The sequence below is a fragment of the Podarcis liolepis genome (assembly GCF_965112155.1).
Source record: "Podarcis liolepis genome assembly, chromosome: 10".
In the NCBI taxonomy this organism is placed as follows: domain Eukaryota; kingdom Metazoa; phylum Chordata; class Lepidosauria; order Squamata; family Lacertidae; genus Podarcis; species Podarcis liolepis.
Window position 1 is genome coordinate 1,244,714 of NC_139562.1, and position 17,956 is coordinate 1,262,669.

The window sequence follows — 17,956 nt, forward strand, 5'->3', positions numbered from 1 at the left end:
GGAGGAAAAGGGGGAGAAGGAGGAAAAGGAGGAGAAGAGGGAGAAGGAGGAAAAGGAAAAGGGGAGGAGGAGAAGGAGAAGGATGTTTCCGAGCACAATTCAAAGTGTTGGTGCTGACCTTTAAAGCCCTAAACGTCCTCAGCCCAGTAGACCTGAAGGAGCGTCTCCACCCCCATTGTCCACCCCGGACACCGGGGTCCACTTCCAAGGGCCCTCTGGCAGTTCCCTCCCTGCGAGAAGCCAAGTTACAGGAAACCAGGAAGAGGGCCTTCTCGGTAGTGGCACCCATCCTGTGGAACGCCCTCCTGTCAGATGTGAAAGAGATAAAGAACTATTTTACTTTTAAAAGACACCTGAAAGCGGCCCTGTTTAGGGAAGTTTTTAATGTCTGACGCTGTATTGTTTTTGATATTTGGTTGGAAGCCCCCCCAGCGTCTGGGGAGACCCAGCCAGATGGGCGGGGTATAAATAATAAATTATTATTATAAATTATTATAAGGAGAAGGCTATGGCTATTGAGGGCTCCTAGCCCGCTTGGCTCTGCTCTGCCTCCACATTCATGGGCAGAAGGTTTCTCTGGGTGTCCGCTGCTGGAGACAGCAGTAGAGGAAATGCCCTTGTGTCCGGATCCTGCTTTCAGGACTCCCGGTCTGTGAGCAGAGGATTCTTCTGAGCTTCTTGGGCCCTCGCGGCTGAGCTTTCCTCCTTGCCCAGGCCAAGGGGGTGCAGAGAGGCGGACCCTGGGGTCCTGGTGGGTGGCTGAGGAAGATGTCCTTCTGCTGCCTAGGCAGGGTGCCAGCTGGGGGCCCTTCTGCCGTTTGGCACTAGGGGGCGCTGCTCCACTGCAGGAGGGAGCCAGAGGCCAGAGGCGGGACCCGTGGGCTTGATTGACAGCATGGTGGCCCGGCTGCTCATTCTGGCCTCCTGGCCAGGCTCCCAGTGGGGCAATTGTTCCGGCCTCCTTGTTCCAGTTGGCAGGGGAGCGCTCCCTGCCGCCGTGCGCCCCGTGGCACGCTTGGGCAAGGCTGCCGAACCTGGCCCGGCCCAGAGGCAGCTGCCACTCCGGCCCCAGCGGAGAGTGCCATCGTGGCTCTCTCTGCCAGGAGGAGTCTTAGAATCAGAGACCCATGCGGAGCTGGAAGGGGCCCCAGGGGTCATCCAGTCCAGCCCCCGGAAATGCAGGAATTTCAGCTAAAGCATCCCTGACAGTTGGCCATCCAGCCTCTGCTTAGAAACCTCCAAGGAAGGAGAGGCCACAGCCTCCTGAGAGAGACCGTTCTACTGCCAAACAGCTCTTCCTGTCAGTTCTTCCTGATGTTGAGTCGGAATCTCCTTTCTTGTCACTTGAAGCCACGGGTTCGAGTCCTGCCCTCCAGAGCAGGAGGAAACCAGCTTGTGACAGCCCTTGAAGATGTCTTTCCTATCTCCTCTCGGCCTCCTCTTTCCCAGGCGAAACATACCCAGCTCCTTCAACCATTCCTCATCAGGCTTGCTTTCCAAACCCTTGATCTCCTTGGACTGTATCCTCTGCCCACCTCCCAGCTTGTCAACATCCTTCTTAAAGAGTGGTGCCCAGAATTGGACGCAGTTCTCCAGGCCTAAGGCAGAATAGATCAGTACTCTGACCTCCCTTTATCGGGACACAATTCTTCTGCTGATGCGGCCTAGAATAGCATTAGCTGGGGGTTTTTTCAACTGCTGCAGGAAAGGAAAGAGGCTTTCAACAGTGGCTGCTGCTGCAAAGACAGGGTGCTGGGTCTGCCCTGCAAGGTTGATGTGCTCATGGGGTCCGCCATCTTTCTGTGGCACCCAAAGGTGCCCCGGGTTGGTTCTCCTGCTGGTGCTGAGAAGGCCTTTGTGGGTGAAGGAGGCAGTGAAGCAATTGCAGAGATGGAGCAGAGGGTCTCTTGGGGCTGCAGCTTGCAGGGTGGGGTGTGTGTGTGTGTGTAGACCCATCTTCCAGTTTACATTTCCCCCTTCTGCCCCCCCTCCCACCCCTGATCTAAAAACAGATGCCGGCAAGTGGGCAGAGTCTTGGGCTGCAAAAGGTCGGTTGAGATGGGAGAACTTTTAGGTGCAGCCTCCCTGCCTGCCATGAGGAATGGCTTCCTTGCTTTGCGCTTGGAGGCACCTTCAGACACTCCCCCCCCCCCAACACCCTGCCTTGGAACAGAGCTGCATTGCAGGGGGTTGGACTGGATGACCCTTGGGGTCCCTTCTGTGGGATGTGAAACACAAGAGCAGTCAAGTACAACATTCCTAGAGTGAACATGTTTACACATGGGGAGGAATGTTTGTCCAGCCAGCAGGTCAACTTCCTGTTTCCTTCTGGGCTGGGACAGACTTCCTCTGCATGTGACTAGAGGTGGGCGTGGCCTCACCTGTGCAGGTAATGACAAAAGCACAGGCAGGGCAGCCATCTCTCTCTCTGTGACTACTTTCTTCAAAGAAGCAACATCCGCTTAGCCAAAGATGCCCTCTTGGCCTCCAGCCAAGAGAGGACAAAGGGACTGTCTTCTTATGAGATAGTTTCCAGGTATATGTTACTTTTCTAAGCTAAGTCTGCCTTCTGGGATCCAATCGTGAACAGAATGTGAGTGAGTAAACTTTCTATACTTTTATAGAAGAAGACTGTGTCGTGTCTTATCTTTTTTACGGGAATAAGGGGAAAATACCAGAACAGTTATTATAGAGGCTTTAGCGAGCCTGAGCAAACGCATCCGCTGCAGGTTTAAAAGGGGGAATGTTACTCTGCTAAAATTGTAAACTTGTTAACACAAGTTGGAAAGGGTATAATTAAACAATATATCCTCTCCTGCATCCCAGAAGATTCCCACACCTCCCAGCTCTGTGATTCGATGCTCCTTCGTCCGCACCTGCCTTTGCTTTCCGCAGAACGGTCTCCTGTCGTCAGAGCGGCTCTCCACCGCCGGTTCTGATGATGGCCGAACATCGCGGTGCAGATTTAAACTGTGGAACTCCCTGCTGCTGGAGGCAGGGGTGGCCACCAACTTGGATGGCTTTGGAAAAAGAGGATCAGGCCAGTCCGTGGAGGAGGAGAGGGCTCTCGAGGGCTCCTAGCCAGGGTGGATGCGCTCGGTCTCTGTGGTCGGAGGCAGTTAGGCGCCTGAGTCCCAGTTGCTCAAAACCACAAGAGGGGACAAGGGTCTTGTGCTCGGATCCTGCTTTTGGGTTTCCCAGAGTTCAGCCCCTGTGAGGACAGGGTGCAGGGCTAGATGGGCCCCCGAGGGCCTGATCCTGCAGGTTCTTGTTAGCTTCCTATGGTCTGTTTTGCGCAGTTGTGATCTGTTGGTGTGGCTGACAAGCTCCCCCAACTCCGTTGCTGCTGGGGTTTGAGCCCGGTTGCTCTGCAGCCTGCTCTGCTCTGCTCTGTGTGTGTCTTGGGGGGGGGGGCAGCACTGGCAGGCTGGCACGTGTGGGGTGATTCCCCCCCCCCAAGACTCTCCTGTCACAGAACGGAAGACAGATCTCCCTGCGCAGCCAGCCATTTCCCCTCCCTCCAAGGGGAATAGGGAGCCAACCATTGGATAATCACTCAGCAGCTTGATGAATGTCTCAGCTGATGGGAGTGGGGGGGGGGCTCCTGTGTGGGGGGTTCTCATCTGAGGCATGCGCTTGGCAGGCCTTCAAGAATGTGCCTCCCCTCCGCTGAGCCAGCTGCCCTGCCTGGTGGCTTTCCAAGCCCGGGGGGGGGGCCCCAGAAGCGAGGCCAGGGCACATGGGGTATGTGTATGTGCTATCCTGCTCCTGGCCAGGAGGTGGCAGAGGACATCGCAGGAGGGCAGGGATCCTTTACAGAGCAGGGGTTGGACTAGATGACCTGGAAGGGGCCCTTGCAACTCAGCAATGCTCCTAAGCAGGAGGGTGTGTGTGTGTGTAGGCTCAGCTGGGACGCCCAAGCTTCAGGAGGCCTCGCTGCCTTTTCTGAGTCCTGACCCAGGAGGGCTTGTGGGCTTGTGTTTCTGGGGGTCAGAGGTCATGCTCCTGTCCCTGCCCGAAGTTCTGCAACCGCCCTCAGCCCCAGCAGGGAAGGGGCCGGCTGGCTGCCTTCCGGCAGAGCTTCCCCTCCCTCGGTGCTGGCTTTGTTTTGAAGGGACCTCACTCTGGCTCACCTGCCTTTCTCGGTGCAGGGAGAGCATCCTCCTCCTCCTGTGTCCAGGGGAGGTGGGTGGGTGGGAATCACAGACCTCCCCACAGCCATTCATGAATGGCCTCCCTTGGCAGCCCAGGCACCGCTCTGTCCGTTCCCAGAGAGTGGCTGGGGAAACCCAGCCAGATGGGCGGGGTAGAAATAATAAATTACTATTCTTATATTATTATTATTTCTGGGCCTCCCAAGCGGCTCCAGCATGCTGGGTCCTGGGAAGACGGATATCTCCCCTCCTTAGTGCCCAATTGCTGCCTTCCCAGTCGACCGAGTGCCTTGTGATGCCACAAGCAGCCCTGCCAAGCACAGCTCCGATGGAGAGATTTGGCTTTCCTGGAGAGGGAAATGGAGGTTCTTGAGGCAGTCGGAGCAGAAGGGACTGGCCTCGAACTTCAGCTGTCCTGGGACAGCGGCTGCAAGCGGGTGGGGGAGCAGGAACCCCCTCCAGCCTCGCGTTTCATTTTGGGGCACCATAGGATGGCAGAGTCGAAAGGGACTCCACCCCCTGCAGCCCAGGACTTGCCCCTTGGGATCTTCACCCAAAGGTCTTCCCTTCCTGCTCTCACGAGTTTCCCACTTAGACTGGGGATTCCCCAGTGTCTGCAGCTGCTGGGAGCCCCAGACCCAGGCTGCCCCAAGAGAGGGGCCTTGCCCCCTCTGGCCCGCCTCGTTGGGGGAGCTTTTCCTTCCTCGCTGGGTGCAGGGAGAAGAGGGGAGCAGCCCTTCCCCGTTGGCTCTGCAGGGCCTTGGGGAGGCATTCCTGGCCGGCCCCCGGCCACACCCCCAAAGGAAAGCCATCACGGGGAGGCAACTTGGTTATCTGCCTCTGCTGCCGTCAAACAGCTCGGAAGCCCCCGCCGGGCCCTGGAGGCGGGGGGAGCATGATGGATGCTCCCCCCTGCCCTCCCGTCACAGCAGCGTGGAGTTTTATAGAGCGTTGGTTTTATGGAGCGCCGGGCGGCCTCTAAACAGGCCTCATTTGTTTCCTCCGACGGTCTTGGCCGCCGTTGTTGCTGATCCATAAAGCACAGCCTCTGGACCCTCCAGGCCGTGGCCAGGAGGGGAGCCCAGGGGCCGGGCTGGGGGTGGGCAGGCGAGCGGCGTGGGGCAGAGAGCCGTCCTTCTGCCGCTTGCCGGGGACGTGACTCGCCGACTAATGAGCACCTGCAACTCCCGGGGTCAGGAGAGGATCTGGGGCCTGCGTGGCACGTTTTCTGCACGTTGGCAGCGCAGGGTGAGGGGGCTGGGATGGGGCTGCCTAGGAACAAGCAGCCTGGGCGATGCCCACCCCTCAGCAGCCCCTCCTGCAGCCTGGCACGTCCCCCTCCCCTCGAGGACTTCAGCGGCTGCTTTATAAAGGGAGCCTCCTTAGCCAGGACCCCAAACTGGTGCCTGTGTTGGGTCTCTGCACGGCATTCCTTCAGGAAAAGCCATTCAGCAGAGGGGGGAGGAAAGGGAGGGGGGTCCTTTCATGCCTGGCCTTCTCTTCCAATGATTGGACCCGTGGCAGAGTCAAGGAAAAGGACGTGCCCGTGGCCAGTAGGCTGTGTGACCCTGCCAGGCTCTGCTGGGGTGCAGGGAACCGGGAATCCGAGTTGCAAGCCCTTATAGAAGCACAGAATTTTTGGTATTATAGAATTAGAAGGCTCCCCGAAGGTCATCCATCCCAACCCCCAGCAATGCAGGGGTGTCAGGGAAGGAATTCCCGGCAGGTGGCCCCCCAACCACTGCTCAAAAACCTCCAGTCTACCCAAGATGGTCCGTTCCACTGTTCAGCGGTTCTCACCGTCAGAAGGCCATATCTAAATGTTTCATCAGCGTCTCCTCCCTTGTCATTTGAATCCATTGCGTCCGTTGGAATCCTACCCTCCGGAAGTACAGAAAACGTTCTTGCTCCATCTTGTTTTCTCCTGCTCCGGAGGGCAGGACTCGAACCCATGGCTTCAAGTTATAAGAAAGGAGATTCCAGCTGAACACCCGGAAGAACTTTCTGGCGCTAAGAGCCGTTTCCGGGTGGGATGGTCTCCTGGGGAGGTGGTGGCTTCTTTTTCCGTGGAGGTTTCTGAGCAGAGCTTGGACGGCCACCTGCCATGGCTGCTGCAGCTGAGATCCCTGCCTTGCAGGGGGTTGGACTAGATGACCCCGGGTGTCCCTTCCCGCTCTACAATCCTCTGGTTCTTTGAAGCAGGCACCTTCTGCCATCTCCCCAGAATAGCTCTCCTGGCTGGGCACAATTTCCGCTTTGTGTGTGTCTGTGCACCCACAGTTTTTGTTTTTACTGACAGGCAATTTTCTGTTTGTTACTGACAGTCTGCAAACTTACTGACAGTTGGCAAGGCGATGCGCCGTTGCTCTCGTAACTTAATAATGAGAGCGCCTTCTTCCTCTGACTCCTCTCTCCCCCTCTCTTTGGGAAAATCCGCCCCTCTTCATCTGTGTGGACGCGGTGGATTCCTGCCAGTCCGTTCGGATCGGGGGGGAGGCAGTGCTGGGATCCTCCCCTGGGCAGGGCAGCAACTGCCTGGCCCTGGGGGGTGGGGGGGTGGTAGGGGTCATGTGGTGTAGTGGTTAGCGTGCCAGACTCGGACCTGGCAGAGACCTGGGTTCGAATCCCCACTCAGTGATGAAGCTCCCCAGGCAGGGCTTTGGGGGCCCGTCACTTTCTCTCAGTCTGACCTACTTCACAGGGTTGCTGTGGGGATTAAACAAGGAGGGGGACAAGTACCATGTACCCTGCCTTGAACTCCTTGGGAGGAAAAACGTGAGGAATAAATGCAATACGTTCAGACAAGCATCAGTTCCCAGGCCAGGCCTTCATTTGTTATTTAGGAGCTGCCTTCTAGGACAATAACCCCCAGAAAGCCCTTTATGGTTAAAGGAGATCCAACTAAGGTGCAAATTTTTATTTATTTATATTTCACGGAACATTTTCAGTGGGCACATAAAGTGAAAGAAAATAATAATGTAATATAATAATATATCTTATACCCTGGCCATCTGACCGAGTCACCCCAGCCAATCTGACAGCTGCCATCCTAATAAAATCACAGCAAAGTGTCAACCAAACTTCCCGACACAGGGCTGCCTTCAGATGTTTTTGGGAAGTTGTTTGGTTGTATATCTGCTTGTGATCTGGTGGCAGAGCGTTCCACGGGCCCTTGGGAAAGGTGCTTGAAACCGTAATACAATCTGACCTGTAGGTGTGTAAGTGATGCTATTAATCCCAGAAGTAGGCAATTCTTAACAGGTCGTTATAATTCTTATGAATGCATTCCATTTTTTATGGCAGTGGGAAATGGCAGCGCCCGGGAATCTTAAAGAAGCACCGGGTTTCGGAAGAAAGGTTTTTGTCTTTTGTGGTTGTTTGTATCGAAAAAATGATGAAATCATTTTTTTAAAAAGAGAAGGAAAGGGGATGGGGGCTGCAAGCACTTTGCCTCTCGGGGGTCCCAGGGCTTTGCTTCCAGAAGGTTTTGCTTGCAGAAATACTGACTAGGTTTGCAGCGCCCAGAGTGGGGGCAGCCGAGAGCCCCTCGTGGGCGCCTGAGCTCTGTGCCCGCCCTGCTCTTCCCACCTTCCCAGAACGTGCCCTTCCAGGAAACCTTTGCTCCGGAGAAACCTCTTCCAGCTTCTGGGCTGTGTGCCCAGGGATGTTCTGGGGGGCGGGGGGCATTCTGTGAACACTCAGGGTGGATTTGACGCCTGGGGTCTGAGCAGGTACGCAGTCAGGTGAGCTGCCTCTCGATGGGCCCATCTGTCCCTGGGATGTTTTCTCCTGCCGGCTTTGGAGAGCAGCTGCTTTCGTGGCTCTGCAAATTCAGTCCTGGGGGGCAGATTTGGGTTGCTGCGGAAGGAGACAGAAAGCCAGGGAGTTGCAAGGTGGCTTTCTCCGAAATGCTGCCAATTCCAGGGCCAGCTAGATGGGCACAGCTTGGAATAACACTGGTAGTTTAGTGGTGAATTTTGGACACAGTGGAGAGGTAAAGGGTTTGGATTAAAAGATGCAGGAGGAAATGATTAACAGTAGGACCCACATGTTTTATGTTGGATAAGGTAAAGGGACCCCTGACCATTAGGTCCAGTCGTGGCCGACTCTGGGGTTGCGGCGCTCATCTTGCTTTATTGGCCAAGGGAGCTGGCGTTTGTCGGCAGACAGTTTTTCCGGGTCATGTGGCAAGCATGACTAAGCCGCTTCTGGCGAACCAGAGCAGCGCATGGAAACACCGTTTACCTTCCCTCCAAAGCGGTACCTATTTATCTACTTGCACTTTGATGTGCTTTCCAACTGCTAGGTTGGCAGGAGCAGGGACCGAGCAACGGGAGCTCACCCCGTTGCGGGGATTCGAACCGCTGACCTTCTGATCAGCAAGCCCTAGGCTCTGTGGTTTAACCCACAGCGCCACCCGCATCCCTGTATGTTGGATATGTGACTGTAAATTTGTAATCTGAAAAACCAAATAAATAAATTTATTTCTAAAAATAGGCAGGCACAGCTTGGGGCGTTTCAGGGTATGGGTGAGATTATGGGGTCAAAGAGCTAAAAATTCTGGATTCCCTCAATGACTGTGCTGTGTAGCAGTTGCTCGTGGGACCGACCAGAGACAGCGACCCTGAATTAATTTGGAGGGGTGGCCTGGTGCGAGATGTCAGTGTTGTCAAGCCTGTTTGGAGCCATGACCACCCTGCCATTAAATTAAATAAATGTTTCAATGGCCAATTGCCCAGGAAACCCGACATTGTCACACTTGATTTTGGAGCAGGCTACTTCCCCAAATGAGGAGGCTGGCGAAGAGGAAGCCGAAAGGCAAAGTCGAGAGGAGGGGAAATCGGTCCCAAATGCTTGGGAGTTCTTTAAAAAGACAGTATTAGAGACTCCGCTGGAGTGTAGAGCACAGATCTGGAAAGTAACCATGGAGGCCCAGGGGATGCCCGTCTGTTAATGCGCGCAGTCAGGGAAGGAATTAGAGGCAAGAAGGCTTCCTTCAGGGGAAAGGAGGTCTTTGCCAAAGAAAGAGAACAAAAGGAACACAAACACAGGTGGGGAGAGAAGGCAAGAAGTCGGTAAAGGATGCTTAAAAGAAACATCTTGAGGAACACGTTGCTGAGAACATGAGGACCACCAGCGAGACGTTCTTGAAATACATTTGTCTCAGGAAACCGTCTAGGGAGGCGGTTGACTCCTTGGAGGACATGAGAGTCAAAGAAGTTGTAAAGGAGATTGTGGAGAAGCAGAATGAGTCCTTTGCACCTCTTCTCACAGTGGAGGGTGCAGGGGAGAGCCTGCAAACGGGGGGGGGGGGTGAGAGAGACAGAGACCCCAATTCAGCGATTGTTTGCTGTTTCTGAATGTTGGGGCTTCGGGGAGAGCTGCCTGCCTGCCTCTTCTTCTTCTTCAGGAGCTCCTTGGAGGAAGCTGGCTACGTTCTGCACCGAGAAAGATGGATAATGAGTCTCGCAATGGAAATTAAGGCTAAATTATGCAAATTTCATGCTGTTTTCCCTCTGTTTCCTGAACGTCGCTCAGCTCTTTCAAACGAGTGGAAGTTAAGAGAATTTGCCAATGTGTTATTGGGATGGGAGGGAACGCTTGGGCTTGGCGAGGAAGACCATCCAAAATGGAAATGCCATTTCACAGACAGAGCTGAGGGAAGCCTTCTCCTCTCAGGGAAGCGAAAGAGGACATTCTGCGTGTAAAAAAGGTTATCCCCCCCCCCCAGCGCAATACATGCAATTATTCACATCCTTTTTCTCAATCACAGTCATTTGGGCACAGGCCGGAGGGCAGATTGGTAGCCAGAGACGGGGGTAGTTGAAAAGGGAGTGGAGACTGTGCGCTGGTTTTGCATGGTGGTTAGGGGAGTGAGCATTGAGCCGAGAACCCAGCCCTGCACCCCTCCCTAGATTTCAAATCTCTTTGGGTGGGGTCCCGTGGCTTGTCTTTCTTTTAGCCTCAGTTTCTTCCTCAGGGATCAAGCGTCTTATCAAGGAACCTGCGGGTCTTATCCTCTTATTCAGTTACTGTTGTCACGGGATTTTAGTGTTTTATTTCTTTTGTAATGTGCTTGGTGCAACCTCTAATTGAAAGTTTTTGATAAGGGATAGGGTACGGCTGTGTCCTGCTGCAGGGGGCCTGCAGCAATGGGAGTGGGGGGCAGGTGTGGAGGCCTGTTTTTCCTTGGCCTTGCCTCCTCCCTCAAGCATGTCTTTGGGAAGGAACTGGGCAAGCTGGGCTGGTGCTGAGATGTCTTGGGAACCCCATGCCTAATGGCCACTTCCACCACATGTGGAAGAAGGTGCCCAGTGAGAGGAGCGCTTTGGCAGCAACAGGGATGCAGGTGGCGCGTGGTCTAAACCACTGAGCCTCTTGGGCTTGCCGATGAGAAGGCCGGCGGTTTGAATACCCACGAAGGGGTGAGCTCCCGTTGCTCTGTCCCCGCTCCTGCCAACTTAGCAGTTCAAAAGCACACCAGCACAAGTAGATAAATAGGTACCGCTGTGGCGGAAAGGAAAACAGCATTTCTGTGCGTTCTGGCTTCCATCACAGTGTCCCGTTGCTCCGGAAGCAGTTTAGTTCTGCTGGCCACATGACCCGGAAAGCTGTCTGTGGACAAACGCCGGCTCCCTTGGCCTGAAAGCGAGATGAGCATCACAACCCCATAGTCGCCTTTGACTGGATTTAACCGTCCAGGGGTCCTTTACCTTTACCTTACCTTAGGCAGCAACGTTTCTGCACCCCAGTTTCTGGAAACTGCAGGAGGGAAGAGTGTTGCTCTTGTGTTCGAATCCTGCTTGTTGCCCTTTGGGGAATCTGGCTGGCCAGTGTGAGAACAGGATGCTGGACTGGAGGGGCCACGGGCCTCATCCACCCACATCTTCTAATGGGTTTGGTGACCTGGCCCCACTTGGCTGGTGCTTGCTCCTGGAAGGTGAGACTCAGCCGGGGAGTTCAGTGGAGATGCCACCAGACTTCCTTCTCTTTCGGGGAGGTGAAGAAAGGTGCGGGGGGGGGGGCTGGGCTGCCCTGACCATCTCTGTCCTTGCTGAGGAGCTGGGTAGCCCCATGGCCATTTCGATTCCCAAACCCGCCTTGTGGAATCAGGGCCGCCTCTTTCCCCTGCCTGCTTGTCATGGCAAGAGTTTCCCTGCCAGGAATTGCTTTAACCCCTTACCCTTAATTGGCTTTCTCCTGGCAGAAGCTCCTTTCTGCGCAGCTAGCGGAATATGATGAGGTTGCCGTGCGTGAGAGAGAGAGAGAGAGAGAGAGAGAATGTGATCCGCTTGAGTCGGCATCACCTTTTTGCATTGTTATGCGCATCGCAAAGCTGGGCTTGTAAGAGACCAGACACTTTGAAAGGGCTTTAAAGGCGCTCTCGTGGCCTTGATGGGCTTGAAGGCTGCCAGTCTCTGCCTCCCCTTGGCGGTGGCAGGGAGCCGGTGGAGCTGGAGGGATGAACCCGGAAGGCGCACAGAGAGAGAGAGAGAGAGAGAGAGAGAGAGAGAGAGAGAGGCGCTGTGTGTGTGCATGCATGTATGCATGCGATGATGCATCAGTAGCCGGTGTTCCTCTTGGCAGCGCATGAGTAGCTCTTGAAACCCTCCACCTCCCACCATTCGCTTGAAGAGTCCTTGTTTGCTTCCAAACACCTGTGACCCACCTGCCTGGAGTGGCGGCTTCCAAGCCCCTCGAGCCCCAAGGCCGCAGCGGCTTGTGGGCGCTTTGTGCGCAGGAACCGCCAAGTTCTTTCCTTCCCGTGGGCACCACCTTGTGGGGTGGCTTCTCTGCCCCCCAACAGGGAAAGTGCGTTTGCACACGGCGCTTCCAAGCGATTTCATTAGACGTTAGTTGAATTCTACTGGAAGAACGGGTGCTCTGTGGGGAGCTGGCTTCGGGCACCAGGCCCTTTGGCAGACCAGCTTCGCGTTACAAAGGTGCCTGCAGACATGGCATGCGATGGGGGCTCACATGGGCGACCCCTCTTTGAGATCTCACCCTGCACACGACAGCCTTGAAACTGCTGTGGCCGGTCTCCCCATTGGGGGTCTTTCCTGGAGAAAGGGTCTTGAACAAAGACCTCCTGGCTCCTCCCTCCCTTTCTTACTATAGTTCAGCTAAGGCTGCCAGTTTGTTCTCTGGCAGCTGTGGGATACAGCCCCCCCCCCAGCCATGCAACCAGGGAAAAGAGTTTAGAAGAAGATGTAAAAAAAAAGGTAAAGGACCCCTGGATGGTAAAGTCTAGTCAAAGGTGACTATGGGTTTGCGGCGCTCATCTCGCTTTCAGGCCCAGGGAGCCGGCATTTGTCCGCAGTTTTCCGGGTCATGTGGCCAGCAGGACTAAACCACCGTGATGGAAGCCAGAGCGCACAGAAATGCTGTTTTCCTTCCCACCGCAGTGGTACCTATTTATCTACTTGTGCTGGCATGCTTTCGAACTGCTAGGTTGGCAGGAGCAGGGACCGAGCAACGGGAGCTCACCCTGTCGCACAGATTTGAACCGCCGACCTTCTGATCAGCAAGCCCAAGAGGCTCAGTGGTTTAGACCACAGCGCCACCCACGTCCCTTTAGAAGAAGAATCACCCATGCTCTACCCTCAATCTACCTGGGCAAGTGTAAATTCTGCCCCTCCCAGGTCTTCTGAAACTATGTGGAAAGGGTAGTGGTGGGGAGGAGCACTTTCGAAAACAGGAGCAATAAGGGAAACCTCAGGACCTGTGATACAGCCAGTTGGTCCATCGAACTCAGTGCTGTCTGCACTGACTGGGCAGGGCTTCAGAAGGGAAACACCCCCCCCTTTCCTGGAGACTTTGGGAAGAACCTTCTGACAGCTAGAGCTGTTTGGCAGTGGAATGGGCTTCCTCAGGAGGTGGTGGGTTCCCATTCCTTGGTGGTTTTTAAGCAGAGCTTGGATGGCCCTCTGTCATGGATGCTTCAGCTGAGATTTCTGCATTCCTGGGGTGGGGGGGTGGTCTAGATGAACCTTGGGGGTCCCTCCCAGCTCTCTGATTCTATGAGCCAGGCTTCCTCAACCTTGGCCCTCCAGATGTTTTGAGACTGCAAGTCCCATCATCCCTGACCACTGGTCCTGCTAGCTAGGGATCATGGTAGGCCAAAAACATCTGGAGGGCTGAGGTTGAGGAAGCCTGCTATGAGCAATGGGAAGGAGGGAATTCTGATAGGGCGGGGGCCTGGGTCCCACCCCTCTGAGCGGCTTGCTGGCTGCGGAGGTCCTGTGTTGGGGGGGGGGGGCTCCCAGGGAAGGAGGCCCCCTGCCCTCCCTGCACCTCATTTGCAAGGCTTGACCCCTCTGCCTATTCAACCAGCACTTAATTCTCGGGGCCGTTCGTCCTTCTGATGCTCCGTCAGTTTATTCTGGGTGTTTTAGTGGCCTTTCCATGAATGGGTCAGTGATTGAGTTCGTCTCTGACGCTTTCAGGGCTGGTATCTGTTGCCTTGCCGTTAACTTGTGCATGTAGCCGCTTCAAATGCTTCTGTCAAGAGGCGAGATGCAGATCGTTTGCATGAAATGCGCCAAGAACTCTTCCTGATCTGCACAGAGAAGCCGAGCGCATGCACTTGGCTGCATCGCACCATTTCCCAAAGAGTTAGCGCATGTGTGTGTCAAGATCTTTGTTTGACTAATCCTCCAGATGTGTCTTTCTGGAAAAGGGGGGGGGGGCACCACGCAGCTCTTGCAGGTTCTGATAGCCTTGAAAGGCTCAGGCAGGGTGTTCCTGGGGGAGAGCTCCTGCCTGCATCCTCCCTGCTCACGTTGGTGGGGAAAGGGGGTCCTTACTGGATACTGACCCACCGTCTGTTCTAGTAAGTTCAGGTAACCCAGCAAAAATATTCACTTTTCAGTGAATATTTCACACTCCTGCAAATGCTTCTGAACGCAGCCTTGGCTTTATCCCTGCCTGCCCTGAACGTCCCCGTATTCCTCAGAGGACAGGAGGGTGGAGGAATCCTGTTTCAGTCATTTAGCCTCAGATGTTTCTGTGCCGCCCAGGGCAGCTGGTGTGCTAACTAAGCAGAATCCAGGCGCACGAGATGGGCTGCTCAAGACGCGTGCCTGGTGCAATTGCACCCGTTTCCCCAAGTGGCACCACTCAGCTCTGCCCTGCCTCTGTGGCCACTGAGGCTTTGGGCCTTGGGCCTGATCCAGCAAGCTTTTCTTGCATTCAGATGCTCTTGCGATCCATGAATGTTAGAAGGATGCTGGAATGAAGCTACATGGCTTTAGCAGAAATGTAATAAAGAATTAAGTAAAAACTGATTGATAATGGGCCAAAATGGAAAAATTTAAGGTTAGACCGTTAAGATAAATTATAGAACAAAAATTGAGAAAGATGGAAAGGATTTGCTGAAATAGCTAATTGAACTAGAATACAAAGAACGGAGGTATGAGGAGGTCGATGAAACAAGTAATGAAAGGTAAAGATATGGAATATTGGATGTGTGTTTTAATGTTTTCGTTTCTTTTTGTTGTCTTGTTTTTTTAATGTTTTTTTAATGTATTGTAAGGTATGTTCTGTTAAATTTTCTATTGTTTTCTTTTTTATTTTTTCTGTAATTTTAAAACTTTTAATAAATATCATTTAAAAAAACCCAAACAGATGCTCTTGCGATCCATCAAGCGGAAGCTGGAAGCCTCGGGCGTTTCTGCCTCTGGGCTTGCAGCTCCTCCTCCTCCTCCTCCTGGGTGCTGGTGCTTCTTGCCCGCTCCTGGGCCAGCGCCCGCCTTCTCCTGCCTGCCTGAGCCTCCGAGCGCCTTGTCTGTGCACAACCTGGCAGGCTCTCGCTGCTGCAGCATGTGCTGCCTTGATGGGCCTCCTGCTGGCGCATCAGATGCTCCCTTCGCAGCAGCAGCAAAGCCCTCCTTGCTGGCGGCAGGCAGGCAGGGAAGTGTCCGCCAGGGGCAAGGCTCGTCCTGGGCTGCCCTCTGCTCTGGCTCTGCCTGCCTGGGGGCTCAAGGGGCCTCTGGCTTCCCACCCCCAGCCTTAAGGCAGAGGAGTGAGCAGGCTTGCAGGGAGGCAGCGGGGGGAGCAGATGGGTAGGGATGCTTCCTCTCCCCTCCGTCCTTGCAGGGCCAGGGAGTCCCTGCTTGCTCTTCCATGCGATGGATTGCAGACGAAAAAGGTGGGGAGGTTTTTCTGTGTGTGTGAAACAATTCTTTATTTGATTTTCCGAAATATAAACATACAACAAAACCATTTCCAGATCTAATTACCAAGATTACTCTGAATCTCCTGACTTCCCCCCATCCTATTGATTCTATTTCAATTGCATATCAATACTTCATTTTTTTTCATTTCCCCAGATTATCTATGTTCTCTGCTACAAGTGTGTTTAAAATCTTGCTATTGCTTTAACCTGTTTACAATGATTTTGTATATAAAGTCATACCTCGGGTTACAGATGCTTCAGGTTGCGTTTTTTTGGGTTACGGACGCGCCAAAACCCAGAAATACTGGAACGGGTTACTTCCGGGTTTGGGCGGTTGCGCAAGCACAGAAGTGCTAAATGGCGCTTTGCACATGCACGGAAGTGCCGAATTGCAACATGCACATGCGCAGACGTGGCGCTGCAGGTTGCGACCGCTGCAAGTTGCGAATGTGCCTCCCGCACGGATCACGTTCTCAACCTGAGCGCCCAATGTACATTTATAAACATTTCCCATTCTTTAAAAAACGTCTTCTCTTCTTGATTCCTGAGCTTCCCAGTTAGTTTTGCCATTTCGGTGTACTCCATCAATTTGATGTGCCATTCTGGTGGGGAGGTTTTCAGATCCCTCCTGCGGCCTCACCCCAAACAAACCTCATTTATTTTTTTAAGATTCTATTTATCAATTTTCAGAAAAAAGGTGAATTAAACATTTTCCAGTGTGCATTCCGCTAAGATAATTGACTTCCCTTCCACCCGTCCCATGGCTGTTTTTTGCTGCTACACATTATACTTCATCTGTACCGTCTTTTCTCAACTTTATTTGTGAAATAACTAACCTCGTATTTTTGGGACCTGTTCTCACGGTGTGCTTCCTGCCACGCTCCCTGGCCCTTCCTTTCTTGCTTCTTCGGCTTGGCAAGTGGAGTCAGCCCTGCGGTGCCCAGCTCCCTGGCCCTGCCCATCCCAGTCCACGGTTGCCCCAGAAGCAGCGGAACTGCCCAGCTGGTACTGAGCTGGGATGGCTTCCTCCGGGCAGACCTTTCTGCCTCTCCATGGCAACAGGCGCCTCCTCCTCTCTGCCACGAGGTCTCGCCTCCTTGAGCCTCTGCCCTGCTGCTCCTTCACCTCTGCCTGCCTCTCCTTCCAGGTCAACGTCACGGTGGACTACATCCGGCCGGCCAGCAGCGCCACGGACACGGCCCCCGCCTTCTCGGAGCGCACCTGCGCCACCGTCACCATTGGCGGCATGTGAGTACGGGGTACGGGCAGGGCTGGATTTAGGTTTGATGTGGCAGAAGAGAAAGGAGAATGTTAGCCGCTTTGAGACTCCTTTAGGTAGTGATAAAGTGGGATATCAAATCCAAACTCTTCTTCTTTAAGCTATTGAAGGTAATGGGGCCCTTTCTATGTCCAGCTGTCCTTTGTCAACAACAAATGGTCACTGTTTTTTGTGTTGAATATGTGCTATATGGTCATTTATGGACCTAATAGGTATCTCAAGCCATTTGCACGTCACAAAATACGTATTTGATCAAAGTAATTGTTGAACTGAAATGCAATTAAGAAGAAGTATATTAATCGTGAAATACAATTAAGAAGAAGTATATTTTTTGGGGGGCCCCATGAGATCCAGCTCCGAGGGCCTTCTGGCGGTTCCCTCATTGCGAGAAGTGAGGTTACAGGGAACCAGGCAGAGGGCCTTCTCGGTGGTGGCGCCCGCCCTGTGAAACGCCCTCCCATCAGATGTCAAAGAGATAAAGAACTACCTGACATTTAGAAGACATCTGAAGGCAGCCATATTTAGGGAAGCTTTTAATATTTAATGCTGTATTGTTTTTAACACTCTATTGGGAGCCGCCCAGAGTGGCTGGGGAAACTCAGCCAGATGGGCGGGGTATAAATAATAAATAATAAAAATAGATGATGATAAGAAGAAGAAGAAGAGGAAGAAGAAGAAGAGCGGGGCCCTAAGTTATAGCTTGGTTTAACTTATACGTAAATCCGGCACTGGGGGGGGTGCGAGGGCCTGTGAAGGACGCCCAAAGAGCCCCAGGTGGCCGACCAAGCCCTGCAAGGTCTTCTCAGGGGGCCATTCAGGGGCCCCAGGGGGGGAGAAGGCCACTTGTGGTGCCCAGCAGCTGGCAGTGGATGCCGAGGCGTCATAGAATTGGAAGGGACCCCTGAGGCTCATCCAGCCCAACTCTCTGCAATGCAGGAATCGCTGCTGACGAATCCATGACTGATGGCCACCCAGCTTCTGCTTAAAAGGAAGGAGAGTCCACCGTCTCCCGGGGGGGTCCCTTCCACTGCCAAACGGCTCTTACCATCAGAAAGTTTGTCCAAATGCTCCGTCGGAATCACTTCTCTTGCAACTTAACCTTCTGGGACAGCTCAGTTGGTCAAGCAGGAGATTCTTCCTGTTGGGGTCGTGGGTTCGAGTCTCGCCTTGGGCAAAAGAGGGGTTGGACTAGATGCCCCTCAGGGTCCCTTCCAGCTCTGCAGTTCCGGGATTCTGTGACTCCTGTTGACTCATCCATTGAGTGCTTTCTCTGCCCCCCCCCCCCCCGTGGCAGGTGAGGAGACCTTTTCCTGGCCAACCAGGTCCCCCTGCTTCTCCTCCCCTGCC

General features: G+C 53.8%; 1 protein-coding gene across 1 annotated transcript in view; it reads left to right on the forward strand.

Moving 5' to 3' along the window:
- The window catches only part of SND1 (staphylococcal nuclease and tudor domain containing 1), a 222,995-nt gene that overhangs the window by 90,600 nt on the left and 114,439 nt on the right, over window positions 1-17,956 (forward strand). Inside the window, exon 12 of the mRNA XM_083461073.1 lies at window positions 16,478-16,578. Coding sequence (XP_083317199.1) covers window positions 16,478-16,578 — 101 coding nt within the window. The remainder of the gene's footprint in view (window positions 1-16,477; window positions 16,579-17,956) is intronic.